The following is a 15368-nucleotide window of genomic DNA, read 5'->3' as shown; positions in this document are numbered from 1 at the left end:
CTGACCAGCCAAACAGATCTTAGATTAATGTCGGGGAGTGTTGGATACTCATGAGAGATTACATTAGTTGAAACGGGGGTAATAGAAGGTTAATAAGGATGAGCCAAAAAGCAAGCTTGTCTTTAAAAAATGTAGGTGAGGGCAGACAGAAGGCAGAGCTGGTTGCTGGAGAGGAGAAGAAACAGAAGCATTAGTGTCTGTGAGAGGAGATGATAGGGAGACTGCTGCGAACAAAAAGAACAGATGCCAGCCTAGCAGTGGGAAACACAGGGACCACACGGCGAAATCTAGATTTCTCCTATTTTCTCAAAGTAATAAAACAATGGCACCGCATCGCCTCATTAAATGGGTAATCGAGGATGTAAGAGCACTCCCCTCTGCTCGGAAGCATATCCTCCCTTCCTCTGCCTCAATCTCTAACCCTCTCACACTAGGCCATTGTCTCTCCTCCTCACTGTTTCTCGCCACGTTTCCAATCTGGTTTGCCGCGGAGCCCCGCCGCCTGCTGAATAAATGCTTACCTGGGCAGCGGGTCAGAAACCCAGCACAGACCAACTCCTGTCAGGGGGTATGGAAACTCCAATTATCTCCTTAACAATCATCCCTTCGCAATTATCTCCCCATCTGCGTATCAGTGTCGACAGGTGCAAAGGGATGGTCCTGTTCACACGCGTTCATTTCTCTGACAGAAGAAGTGATGGAGGTGGATATGTGGTGCAAGGAGAGGCAAACACACTACCTGCATGCTAATCCATTAGGAACTGTTGTATAAATTAACAGTTGTCTCAGACAAATTCCACCTGAGCCACTGGGAAATGAAAGGAACTGCTCATATAGACCTGAGCAGAATATCTGAGTAGAGCCAGAAACCACATTCACTTTCCTACAACTAGAAGTGCAACTAAGACTTATTGTTATTTCTGATAATCTGTTGATTTTTGTCGTCAAAAACAAAATTAAAATGCTGCACTTTTGTTTATTGACCTAAATAAATAAGTTTTTATGGTTGATATAATTGATATCAATATATGTTGGTTATGATATAATTGATATCAATATATGTGATATGGTTGATAAATACAGTGTCTTCTGCTTAATAATGAATTAAATAGTTGACAAAGAGGTTCATCATGACATTAGAAATTGCTAAATCTCCTACGAACGGCAAGTCAATCACATGTGCAGAACCACCACAGCCCTGTCAGTCTTTGGATTTCTCCACATGTTGGTGATTGTGTCACTTGTAACAAGAGCACTATCGGAATAATTTAGAGGGTGTTGTCTCGTAATATAAAATTGAGCTCATGCCAATACTAATGTTTTACTTCCAAAGCCGAGAAGCATGTCACTAACTAAGTTATATAAAAACCCTTCAGGATTTAAAACGCATTTACAGGGAAGCAATAATTAGCTAATTAGTTAGTCACAGCAAAATATGCTTGTGATAATGTCATGTTGAGTTGGAAAAAAAACAAAACAGCCATGGCTATAATTGAAAAGCTTGCTTTTGTCCACCTTCGTTTGACATCAGAGACCTTTTGTTTCAAGTTTCAAGTTCTAAATCTGCAATTACAAGAACAACAAGACTTTGACAAGAAAACTTCAGACATGTAGCAACGTAAACCATGGGGAGCACAATAATCATTAGACACAAAAGTCTAATACACCTACACATATCAGCGGATACCACAGTAGCGATATTTAATCTATTTGTGTGTGCGTGTTTGTATTTTCTCCAACCTTCAGCAACTGCTGCAGGTCTTGTGCCGTGGCAAGGCAGTCGTTTAGTACTACGAACATCTGCGCAGCCAATAGCAGTCTCGTGCTGTCACTGTAAGAGCAGTTACACTATGTCACAATGTTTAATATGCTTGTAGGCTTTGTTCCTCATTAAAGTACACACCAGCGCCTGAGATGTGCCGTACGACAAAAGAGGGACTCCGCTTCTGTCTTTGCTGCAAAACCATGACAGCTGCCGTCATCCGCCGCTCGTCCCTCCGCCCCGCAGCACAAATCCTGGTCCTCATCCCCACAACACATTGTTTTCTAATTGCCAGCCCCACACGTCTCAGCTCAGACCTCCACGTCCCAGCTGCCATTACCTCCAGAGACGACAGATTTTATTTAAATACTTGCATGAATACAGAGAAGAATTCAGAGCAGAGCTTAGAAGCACAATGAGGAGAACAAATAGAAACAGAGTGGACACGGCGATCAGTGATGTCTGTGTGTGTTTATGTGGTGAACGGGAAGCATATGTGTGATGAAGACTGGTTACTTGTCAACACACAATTCTCAAACCTCAAGGCACTCAGTGGCCGTTGGGGTTACATTTACGTGGCGTATCACGAGCACACACAACCCCTCCTGCTCCACACTCTATCACTCTGCTGCATGGGGAGCAGTTTTGGCTGATCTACATTGATTGCTATGGGCCATTCTCTATCCCTGGCACTGTGGAGCAAAAAAAAAAATCCAAGCCTTCTCATTCATCATACCAGCACCTGCCAGACTCTAGCCCAAGAGAACAACCGTCAGTTTCTTGTCTTTTTCCTCCCCCCATTCTCTTTGTTTTCTACTCGACAAATAACTGTCATGTCCCGAAGAGTCAGGAGGGAGCGGTGATATTGCTATTCGTCCGCCTTTCTTAACACGTTGAACACTTGGTAATCCCTTTGAAAATGCGTGTACTGTGGAAGTCAATCGCCACAGCTGTACCTCAATGACTGACACAGTAGCTACACAATAAAATAACAACACCCCAGAGCCTTACTGACACCAGCCACCGGGTCTGAAATTGTAGCTTAACCTCCACCCGCTTCCTTTAACACATACATCCCAGCTGAGACTCTGTGATGTTGTTTGGCCCTGGAGAGGGTGGCTAAGCAAAGGGGCGTATTAATAAATGCAGAAATAAGAAAGATATTTAGCTTCTTCAGGCAGATCATATAGAGAGTTGAGAATGTTTAAGCAGTCACTTGAATCGCCAGTCTACATGATTATTATTACATATTTATGCTCATAACTCCATGGAGCGGTAGCTTTGGATGTGTTGCATTGAATAATACATTAAATGCATCTGCTCGAGCTCTGTCTCTTGCTAGCTTTAGTGTGTGTGAGCAGGTGCGTGACCACGGAACGTCACAAAGCCGTCTGACATGCTCGCACAGATTTCTATTTAGCAGTCCGAGCGAGAAACTACTCTGACGAGGAAAACTCAAGGCAGGTAAATGTAGGCGGACACGTGAAAAATGTTATGCAACAGAATAATTACTGTTTATTTGGGACTTATTCTTTTTTTATATAGTTTTGTCTGTCTTTTTAGGTACAATAACATTGTACATTGTCAGCTCAGCTACACTGATACAATTAAATCCAACGGAGATGAAAACAGTGGATCCCAACCTCAGGGTCAGGGTCATCTCCTCAAGGGATTGGACTTTTCCTACAAGAAGAAAAATACATCTCCAGTTGAAAAATGTCCCTCTTTGATTAACCTAGTCCTAACTCACCGGTGGAAGTGGTGACAATGGGTCACATTGAGACATCGCTTCGTTTTAAAACCGGGAAAGTGAATAGACCTGAAGTCCAGTAAGTAAAAGTTGAATCAGGAAGTCAGTTTTGGTAATAAATCGACAAGTTTTCTTCATTTTCTCTTTTAAATTGGTTTGGTTAACCTACATGTAGGGGTGTGTTCAAAACCTGTCTGACTGCCACTACTCTTTGGCCTGTGCCTGTGGCTGTAGCTCTGATGATTTGTTCTCAGATCTCAGCACTTAACAAGGAGAGTACAGTGTTATTACTAGTTACATGAACAATGGACAACATTACAAAAATAACTTGTAATGACCCAGAATTATCCTTTCATGTCGAGTCGCACTTAAACTAGCCTTTGAATATTCAGTCTGCCTCTGTGTCACTTCTGACTTGAAAAGAAAGAAAGAAACATCTTGTACTGATTTACAGTGCACACACCCAGATGATTTCAGGGGATCTTTTGGCAGAATATAGTTGAAATTGAATAACATTCCTCAGTGTGTTTTTATTAGTGTTTAATCACCTGAAACCTTATTTCACTTTATATTTTCAATGGCCAGTGTAGGGGAGGGTGAGGTGAGCGGTATTCAGTTGGTTTGCAAACTGCAACCTCACTTCTAGATGCCACTAAACTCTACAACTGTACACACTGGACCTTTGATTTCCTGTTTTGCATTGCTTTGCTCAGTATTTCATAAATATCTAGATCAGACCTGTGACATCATATCCTGTTTCTTGATGAGTGGGGCATTTATGTCCTCTTACAACCTTACACAATCCAATTTGATTAATAACTCAAAACACACACACACACACACACAACAATAAAAAATATATCAATAACTATGATAGTTTATACTCGTTATTGACAGAACACATAACTGACATCACTGATATTATAGTCTATATCCAATAATGCAGGACCTGATTTACCACTGGCGTTTGTCCACCCATAGACTTGACATCTACCTGTACGCTCTCTCTGTGACATAAGCATACATACATCACCCAACAGTAATTCAAATATATCCTCTAGGCCTGTCCAGAGGGAAGCAATAACCCCCCCACCTTCTTCCCTCATGTGTGCTGTATTGATCGGCTGGGCAGACCTATGTATGCAGTTCATTGATCACGGCTGCCTCATAGATCCTCTTCCAGTCCTCTTTAACTGACCTTCAGAGACGTGGGGAAATACTGCTGCCTATATCACGGTGACAACACAAATCGTCTTTTCCATGAACGCTAATTAGTCGTAATGAAAGGTTTATTATCAGGCTGGCTGAACTGGACACAAAATCAAATCAAAGTTAGCGACTCGCAAGGCTAAACGTATCTAATGTATCTGATTCAAAATTCCACAGTCTGAAATGTTGCAATATTCCTCAGATCTCCAACCAAATATAACCTAAGCTTAGCCTAAATCTCACCACACACACGTGGGACATCAAAGAAAAAAAAAAGTAGATCATATAGGCGTGAGCCTGCGGGGGATTTGACATGAAGCTAGCGATTCGGTGACGTCCTTATTATAAACCAAGTGAATAGCAGATTATGGTAATGTGATATCTAACTGAGGGGAACAGTGACTAATATTCTCCATGTACACACAGCATCCCTGGAAGTTATTTTTAACCACTGGAAACATATAAAATGAGTCAGTCCAACAAATGCATCCAGTCAAAATGTGAAAACAAAGGTGCTTATAGAAAAAGAGCAATGATCCATAATAATACATGGCATAAATACCAGTGTACCGCTTGGGTTTGTGGACGTAAACGTAAGAAGAGAAATGCAAATGATCTCAAGGAATCTGTGTCACATTATGCTGACGGTGTCGCCAACGTCATTTCTACCCTGATGACTCCACAGGCAGGGAATAAAATGAATTACTTTGCCATCAACACTCAGTGTTTCTGTATATCATGTTTTTTTTCTTCTTCACCTTTGCCCCAGTCCACCAAACTCTCCAACTTTCCACTCGCTCTTAAGGCAGGTGCCAGCAAGTGTGTGCAAGCATGTGTATGTTTTTGTGCACGTGTGTGTGTGTGTGGTGAGAGTGCTTGCTTGTGGAGGAAGTGGCCAGTCATAAGAGCCAGCTGATGAGTATCACCCTCATCCGGAGCTCCATTCATCCCCGTGCACAAGGGCCCATTCACCCGCTGCTTTTCACACTTGTAGACCCCCCCAAGAGCCCCAGGCACATTCCCACACTCACACACACTTACAGAGGTGAACTGTCACTCACTCAAGACATCCTATGCTGATGGAGTAGGGACCCAGATGCACACACGCACAAACACACACAATTGCCTTCACACAGGCACACTAAATAGAAATCCAGGAATAGGCTGCTTTTCTCATCTGACTCATTATAAACAGGCCTTGGAGGCCTTCTTTTTCTTCATAAACGTATCTCTATAGCCTCCACATCCAAATACTCTTTTAGAACGAGTGACACGCAGCAGGAAGAGGTGTCGCTTTCATTTATGCCATCTCCCTCTACTGTGAATCTTTCTGACATGCATATATCACATCCCACCATAATACCTATGGACTGCAGTGATATGCGTGGCACGATGAAGAAAAAAAATGTCATATTTGATGGCATCGCATGGAAAACTGAGAAGGATGACTGAATAGAGGGTAAATCTGAAGATAGATGGATAGATGTAGATGGATATCTTTGGATGTAGTTAAACACTGATAAAACCTGAATATTGAGGGTGATCCTTGATCAGATAATTAGTTTTAAAAGTTTCCTGAAATCTCTCAGGCCAGTATATTTGATCTTTGTGGGTGTTAGTAGTAGAAAAGTTTTTTCACCTATTTTTTTGGAATCAATTTTAGCTGGAAAAAATACAGAAAAAAGCCGCTAACAAAAATTACATGTTCCATTTAAACCCAAATGGCCACATTGTACTTTAACAACCACCTGCATATGTGCTGCTGTCTCTTTACTGGGTGTATGCTGTGACTAAGACACCGTACTTCCCTACCTCTCCCCATCCCTCTCCACTGCTATAGGCACCATGTTTGATCCACTATCCCTGGAAATATTCAGCATCAGCCTGACCCTCATATTCACATTACATTCCCTTCTGAGCATAGGACCATCTCATTAATGAGGGCATCTTGGGTGTGTTTACATTTCATTATACAACTCAACCTGGCTCCGCGGCCTAAATGGCTAGGGGGGCGGAGGGATGGATGAGGTGTCGCCTGGGAACTGTCTGGGTTTCCAAATGTATTTTGCAGCTATATATAGAATTCTTACAGACATCTCTGCAAAAATTATGCACACTACAAAGACAACTCAGGACAGGATTAAGTTCATAAAGTCTGTGTTTATATGGACAGCTAAGAGAATTATACCAAATACTAGGAATATCTAACAGACGAGGGTAAATTTCCTTTTAGTGATTGTGTTCGAAATTCAGCAGCAGCCAGCAATGAATGTCTATAAATTTGCATGAGTGCTGTTGCACATAATGCTTTATTTAAAATCCAATTTTAAGCTCATAACTGAATCTCATAAGAACTACGACATAAACCTCTGTGGTGGATATTTGCTTATTTGTTAATATTTCTTTATTTATTTTAGGTTGCATAAGCTTGGTATAGAGCTTTTTTTATTCTTTTGTATAAAACCATACCCAAATAACTAGAGTGGACAAGAATGTGTTAGCTGGTGTGGTAATAATTTTCAATAAATACCCTAGAAAACTATTTCTTACCAGATACGTGGCTATTCAACATACTCAACCAGAAAACATAAAGGTTACAGAGAGGCAGTTTCGAAAGACTCTCTTTCACTTGGTTCGTTGAGCTGAATGTTAGGGATTGCCACAGTAAAGATGTTTTCTCGTAATCAGCACAATTAAGATGCATCTGCTCAGGAGCCTATAGTCTGTCGAAAATGGAGCAGACGTGTGTCAGCCATACTCCCCATCGTGAAGCTAGTGAATCAGATGATGACTGTTGAGTTTCCAGTGCACCCATCAGCTGCTGGACAGTGGTGGAACAGTGAGATAACATAAAGTTCAGAGACAAAATTGGTTTCTACACCTTGAGAATCATTATCATGGTTAAGCCATCCAACAACTGACTAGCGACAGAAGCAATGATGTGATTATGAGATATCATGGAACTATGCCATACGTCAGGTTGCTACATTCAGAAAAAATAGAACAAAAGATGGAGCAACTCATCACCAGGAAGGCTGGCGAGCAACTAAGGATTACAACAGTGGCAGAGTAGGAGTTAAACCCAATCCAAGTTCCAGTCCCAAAGCCAGACTTCGCACATTACAGAGTGCTAGGATGGCATAGAGGAAGCCATCCAACCCACAAAGTGAAAAGTACGTCCCCTCCTAGTAAATAGTGTGTGCAGTAGTCAGCCATGAATAAAAACCTAATGAGGTGCAACTGAGTGACATACAATCTTTAGTTCCAGCAACCCAGGCAGTCACTAACCATAAGGTCTGAGAAGCGGATGTGGATTAACAGAAATGGCCAGTGCTGGCACTATTGTTGAAGTCATTAGGCTGCAAAATGCACACTGAAGGCATCATTCAAGACATGCGGCAGCAGACATCTCCTAATCCAACACAATGTCAATGACAAGTTGCCAATGGAAGACAAGACACCAGCAAAGGTTAAGCCACCAGACAAAGACACCATTGCTTTTTGACAGTGCTTATCCCACAAATACAACTGGGGAGACTCTCTACATTCTCCCTTGGGGAAATGTTTTGTTTATGATTGCAAAGATTTCACACTGCTCCAGCAAGTTATGGGTATTATTCCCTAACCAGTCCCCAGGAATGCAACTCTGCCACTTCTCAGGAGTGCAAGTTGGCCAGATTCAGAAGCTGGAAAACTCATCAAGTCATCATCAAGCTGAAGCCTGAAAAGGAACCGCAGATCATGGAGGACGAGTATATATCACACCGTATGCTGCAACGCAATAGCAAGAACAGATTAGTATTCAACTACTAATTCCAGTACCATATGTTTTATAAACACAAGGTGACCTTCTCCAGCAACAAGAAGATCCACCATGTGAGCCTTCTTCCTAAGGCATTTTCCAAGCTCCTGCTCTTTGGTTCTTATAGACAGCAGTGGTAGATCTGGCATCTGTTCCCCAATGATGCTGAACCATGATCACCATGCAGAGGACCTACAAGACTTTAGCAAGCCAATATCCCCCTTAGGGTATATTTTCCCTTTTACGACAACTAAGCTAAGATCTTCATCCAGCGTCTGTGAGACAGGAAAAGAGAATGTGAAACAAACATGGACATATCAGAGAACAAGAGAGACATTCATGTCTTTAACAACCCATCAGTGTGTCGGGCTCAGTTGATTAACTGGTCACAGGGAAGGACTGAAGACGCATTACTCAAAGTGAGATTTAGGGTTGCACCAAAAAAGCTGCAGTCAATCCCTTAACTAGAACTGTGCACCACTGAACTGGCACCCAGTTAGCTCAGGTACTGAAGACAGGGCTCAGTCTTCTCATCCTCCGGCCTGACTTCATAACCATCAAAGCCATCAGATTTAGCCACTAAGGCATTTGTGGGCACCCGGTTGGCTGAAATCTAGAAACTGATTAATCATGAGGACTGGCACTTCTTGGATACACAACAACTCCACAGACGACAACGCTTGCAGCAAGAGACTTGTCATGCTGTTAACTCCAAGTAGGGGGTCACATGTGCCTCTGTTTCTACAGCAACCACCTGACAAATGGTCAGCAAAGCCTTTGTCTTTTCCTGAATTCAAACAACCTACCTTAGTGTCATTTCCCAGGTTGCAAGCACCACTTGATGTCAGCAGATACCAAACATGGTGTGAATTCCTGAATGCTACTGCAAAATCCCCTGAGGCGGCAAGTACACTATAGCCATAGTGTAGGGTTATAGAGTATGTATGAAGGCCATGTGACCATGCGTGCCACATGATAGCAGTTGAAATTCATTGGCGATTAATAATGTTTATCTAGCTGTTGTGTAGAATATGAATATTTGCTTATTAATGTTGATTTAAGCTGGACTGAAACTATTTATTTTGTATTAAACCATACACTAATCAACAAGTAGACAAGTGGACTGTGTTAAATGGTGTGGTGACAATATTCCATAAATATCTCAACAATAAATATCAAACCAATTTAATGCCTTGTTCGTGACCAGATGTCTGTGGTTATTCAACATAATGCACCAGAAAATTAACAGAATGTCATTATGCTTGTGCTTGAGCTTAAAACTAAATCATATTTTGTCAACTCCTCTGTTTGTTCTCTGAGCTACAATTGATTAATTGCCTCCAAGCTGGTGGAAATGGATTAAAGACCAGCTTTTTAAATTCCAGACAGGTTTCAAAAGTGGAAATGCAACATCCAATGTCTCAGGGAAGTAATCAAATGTCTGTCACCGAGGCAATGACACACATTGGGCAGAGAGACAGGAAGGCGTAGTTGTCAAAAGGTATCTTTTGAAAGTGTGGACTTGCTTTAGTGAATGGGAGTGAGCCAAAAGCATATTCAAGGGAGGTGAGGATGGAATGAGAAAAATGCGGCAGAAAAGTATCAAGGCTGAAAAAAAAAATGTTGTCAGAATATAAAAGAGGGACAAGTGCAGGCTTAACAAAGAAGAAACATTTCCTTTTGTAAAGCTCAAACATGGTGTACTTGTTTGGCTGGCATAATGGCACACCAATAGGAGAATAGCGTCCCCATTGTTCTGACGAAGGACTCAGAATGAATGATTTTTAAACTTCTTTGCTGACCTGACCAGCATCGCTTTGGCTTCCAAATGCAATTATCTAAATTTACAATGCCACATTAATCTCAGGTCCGACTGTATATTCACGTTAATAAAAATCAGATCGATAGATCAGGCAGGTAATCCTAAAGTCCTAAAAGTTCAAATATGTATTGTGCGTGCGTGCATCTGTGTGCGCGCGTCTTTGCAAAAGGTTTTAGGGAGGGAGGGTTTAATACTGTGTGTTTTGCCAGACAGAGATAATCGGATTGTGATCCATGCCTAATTAGAACCGCATTTAGAGTCGCTTTTCCTCTTTGTTCACATCACCTAAGAGCCTTGATCTGCACTCTGGTTCTTTGTTTTCCATCTCGGTTTAAAGAAGGAAAGGCGTACGGGGATCAGTGGCAGCCGTTTTAAAAATTCATAAAGCTGTAAAACCTGATGTTATATGACTGTAGGATCTCGAATGCTGCTGCAGAGGTTGATTTGAAATCCCCGTGGCTTCTCCGGAGCGCAAAAATCACGAAGCAATCATGCCAAGGAAAGCAGGGGGCTAAAAAAAAAAAAGTCCTTCGCGGTCCAAGGCAACAGTTAAGATAACCTACAAACACACGCTGATCTTTGCAGTAGGCCTATAATGTATATGATGATAGCCTGCGTAGGTTTTTATAACCATGGAGTTCTTCGCGCTTTGCGAAGTCAATGAACAGACTGACCAGATGGGAAAAAAAGGCGCACAGAACATAAAAATACGCAAAATGGCAGGGATTATAATCTGCTTCCAGTGAGATAATACTTACAGGCATATGTCATGGAGAAGCTATTCCCCATTTTGACCATATCCACCTGCGGCACCAGTTTGGGGATGTCCTGGTGATGAGAGAGGGCGAAACGAAAAACCTCATATTCGTGCGATTCGGTTGGGAACAATCCTCCTGTTGAGCAGCAAAGAATCGGGAGTTAATGTTGGACACATTGGACAAATCGAGAGAAAAAAAAGAAAACAGAAAAGAGTCATGAGTTAAAGTTGAAATTGAGTTTTTTTTAAAGATGTGACGCGTGTGCGTAATTCTCACCTATATTGATGTTACTTGGAAAACTTGAGCTTGAACCCAAGCACACCCCCAGTAAACTGGTGTAGAGGATGGTGAAGCTTCGCTGCATATTTCCTTTTGCATTGGCGAAGGGAAAAAGAGCCGAAATCCAAGCATAGGTTTGTCCGTGTGTGTGTGTGTGAAGTTAAATCCCCCGCTTCTCCTCCACTCCTATCGCCTCCTGTTAGAGCAGCATTTACGCCAACACCGATACAACACCGAGACAATTATCGCAATGGCGAGAGGAGGCACCTTTCTCTCTCTCGTCTTTTCCCTTTCTCTGCTGATGCTCCCGTGTCCTTGGCTGCTGTTGTATGAGACGGAGAATGACTTCAGCATTAGCCGCACTGCAAAAAATATGCCCGTCTTGAAAAGCTGTTGAGTCTCAATGTCAATTGAAATTTTCTCTCTCTCTCTCTCTCTCTCTCTCTTTCTCTGTCTCTCAAAACTGTGTGTCTCCCCCCTACAGTGCAGCGATATGATTTCACTTGTTGTTTGTTTGCAGGAAGAAAAAAAATCAGTTATTTAAAGAAATATCTGCAAAGAGGCGCCACAGCAACAAGGTGGAACGAAGCAGAACGCTCATCGAGGAAATGACATCGACAAATGACAAATATTCCCAAAAAAAATAAAAATAAAAACATGTTTTGCACAGAAAATAATTGACATTATCTCACCTGGCTTTCCCCTCTTTGACAAACAAAAGGATCACTTTCACACCTGATACTTGTCTAAATGATTTGCGGGGATGAATATTTTTTGCAGTGTGCACCTTCAGAGCGCAACCACAGGTCCCTCAGGAGGCGCACGGGATTTCATGGATGCCCATTCACTTTCCTGCACTGCAAAAAAGTACCCAAATTACTACGGACCACATATTTATGACGTGCTTTTATTACGTAAGTAACATTTTTTGCACTTTTCGAAGAAGAGGACGGTAACTTTTTTTTCCTCCTCCACATACATAATGTTGAATTTCGTGTTTCGGTATCGGATTTTTAGTATAACCTAAACACTGTATATAGTGACAATAGACTATAACATTAGAGTATTTAAACAATTCAACCTTGTTTAAACACACATAATATACCTTATGGTTCATGGTAATTCATCCTCTGTCTGAGAGGATATGTAAGCTGAACAAGTGGTACAGCCACCAGTGGGCAGAGCAGATATGCAAGGCTCATTCACCTAGGATGTGAATTCTCACACTTCATAATATGAACCATTCAGGCTCATTTTGAACCTTCATTTTCAAGCGTTCAGAAAAAAAAATGTAAATTTGAAACTGGAATTATTTTACCCACTGATGTAGATTATACGAAATGACCCAAAGCTTCAGAACAGCAACTAAATGGACCCTCTGGTGAAGCTATTTCCCCAAATGTGAACCTCAGTTTCATATGCTATTGCAAAGAGAACCAAGTAATTGGAAAATAAGAAAAGCTGAAGTACTTACCCCCAAATGGACTTAAAGCTACAGTGACATCATGAAGACTCTGACAAATGTTGACAGCATTCGGACAATTAGTTAGTTAAGATGTAAAATTATGTGAACATATCACCAGTTTTGAACCCAATGTACTTTGTCATTGATTGACAGGTTGCTGCACACCACTTAAAGGTTTATCTACTGTAGTTTAGAAACAGACAGAGGTGATGCAGGCAGCAGACTAAATATAACTCTCCTGTTTTTAAAATCTGCTCTTGGTTCCAAGTCCTACAGTTTCGACATGGTTGAGAGAATAATTAGAGGTCTTAAGACAAAATGAGTCATTCCTGCCTTCGCTTGGTCTGTCATGCAGGATTAGAAAATAGAAACAATACATGGATGGAAACATCTCCACCAGCACCTGCACTTTTTTTTTTTTTGCCACCTGGGAAATTTCTTTTGAGATCATTGTGGGTCGACAGCACTTGACCATTTGAAATACATGTTAAAAATATATATATTTAAGTTTTAGAACAGGGAAAGTACACTCTGGAAAATGGATTTATCCGTTAACCTGGCTTGGTTTAAAATATTTTTTTTTTTTTAGAATTGGGAGTGTGAAAGAGGACTATTGCTTCGCTTGCTCCCCCCCCCTCCCACTCACACAGTGCAGGACTGGCGAGCAGCTGATAAGCAGGGTTATGATTTAAACCATGTATTTACAGACGGCTACAGCCAATTATTTCCTGAAGAAAAGGTACATGTCCCCATGCTTTTGTGCATACTGCAAAATTCCCAAGATTGATGGCAAACCACACTATGCCCCGGTGTTTGTTTGGAAAATGAAGTGTTAGACTAAATGCTGCCTTTGACACAATTAGGATTAGGGATGAGCTCACTTATCAGACTAAGGCAGAGTACAATTTTTTTAGTTAAAATCACTTTCCCCGCTTATTGTTCCCACAAAACGAAAACAGGCATTAACTCGCTTCTCCCATAAAATGAAATTTAGAAGATTAGAAGCCTATGCTGAGTTAGATTTCCGTGTGTTTCCAATTGAGCACAAACATTCCTGATAAAAAAAAAACTCTGGCCACGGTGCTTTACACACTTGAGCAATAGAAAGGCAGAGAAGTAAAAGGTTATCTAATTTATGAATGATAGATATCCCATAAGTACAGGCAGAATGGTCAATTTTCCTCGCCTTTGTTCAGAATAATGAGGGTTCAGCTCAAATATAAATGGTTGGGCAGGCTTTCATTACTATATTTCTCACATCTTAAGACATTTTATTCTCTGTGTGCAAGAACACGTTTCATTAATGCATATTTTCCCACCCTGTTTCGTAGTTTGTTTTTCAGCGTTTGGGTGTGCTTTGTGTGTGTTTGCCCCATGTGTAATGAGTGCCAGGCAATCTTTTTTAAAACCCCATTAATGCAAATAGATCTCAGAATAGCATTAGAAACGACGGCTAAATATTCTACGCTGGTAAGTAGACGAATAACAATCACAGCTCTTCTTGTGCTATGTTAAATATATCAACACCATCAGGCCGACACTATTTAACAGAAATAAGGAAATACACTGCGTCTTTGTTCCCAAAGATGACTCCATCATAGATCATTATGTGACTGTCTGTCTGGGGTTTTTTAATAGAAGTCAATATGAACAGTATAATGAGGCTAATCCGTCAAAATCTACTGGTTCCACTCCAGTTTGAGTGAGGAGGGGTGGGGGAGGGGGTTAAAAAATCCCCAGCGTGTTATTCCTATAATTGAGCCACCGCACTTGTGCTGTCAAGTACTTGTGTACGTCATACTGCCGGAGGCAAAACTATAAAAAGTATGTTGTTGCAGAGGTGACAAAGGAACAAAATATGTCAAACAGGCCCGAGAAGTAGATGTGGAATAGCAGAATAATGTCAACCTGCCATAGATAGCTCTCCAGGGGCCGCAGGAACTATTGACAGTAAGAACAAACACGCTGGTAGGTATGGTGTTGAATATTGCTGGATATGACATGGCCAAAAAACTTCTCATGAACCAAATGTGACCAAATGTTACAACAACAACCAGAAAAGTTAGAAACTAGTAAGCTGGTGAACACAGTAAAGCGTTTAGTTTGCTATGGAGCCAGATATTAAAAAAACAGAGCTAAATGGATATCGCTGATATGCCCAAAACTTATAAATTTAGTCATATTGAGTGACATTCATTGCCTGCTTAAAGTTACAGCGCCAAACGGCAAGCAGACGAAACAGTCGAACAAGTAGCTAACTAAGGAGCCATATTTAAAAAAAACAAAACAAAAAAAAACAGATTATTAATATTAGAATATTAAGATTAATATTGGACTTATGTTTTCCAGGTGGCCTCAAACATGACTCCAAATGAATGCCATTGTTTCGCTGTGCATGTGAAAGTAGGCCACTACTGTCTTTACTAACAGGTTAACAGCACAACCTCATAAACTGGTGGTGGTTAATCTCCTCTGTAGCAGTTACAGCCCCTGATTTTAAGACATTTACAGCAGTTAACAA

The 15368-nt window shown here is 41.2% G+C and overlaps 1 protein-coding gene across 1 annotated transcript in view; it reads right to left on the bottom strand.

Annotated features, from left to right (window-relative positions):
- Positions 1–12020, bottom strand: part of gria1a (glutamate receptor, ionotropic, AMPA 1a) — a 64992-nt gene extending 52972 nt beyond the window's left edge. The window contains 2 exon segments of the mRNA XM_027282331.1: positions 11104–11238; positions 11380–12020. Coding sequence (XP_027138132.1) covers positions 11104–11238; positions 11380–11467 — 223 coding nt within the window. The 5' untranslated portion in view covers positions 11468–12020.
- Positions 12021–15368: the final 3348 nt, after the last annotated feature.

The sequence above is a fragment of the Larimichthys crocea genome, chromosome I, assembly GCF_000972845.2.
Source record: "Larimichthys crocea isolate SSNF chromosome I, L_crocea_2.0, whole genome shotgun sequence".
Lineage (NCBI taxonomy): Eukaryota > Metazoa > Chordata > Actinopteri > Sciaenidae > Larimichthys > Larimichthys crocea.
This window is presented reverse-complemented; position numbering and strand designations above follow the sequence as displayed.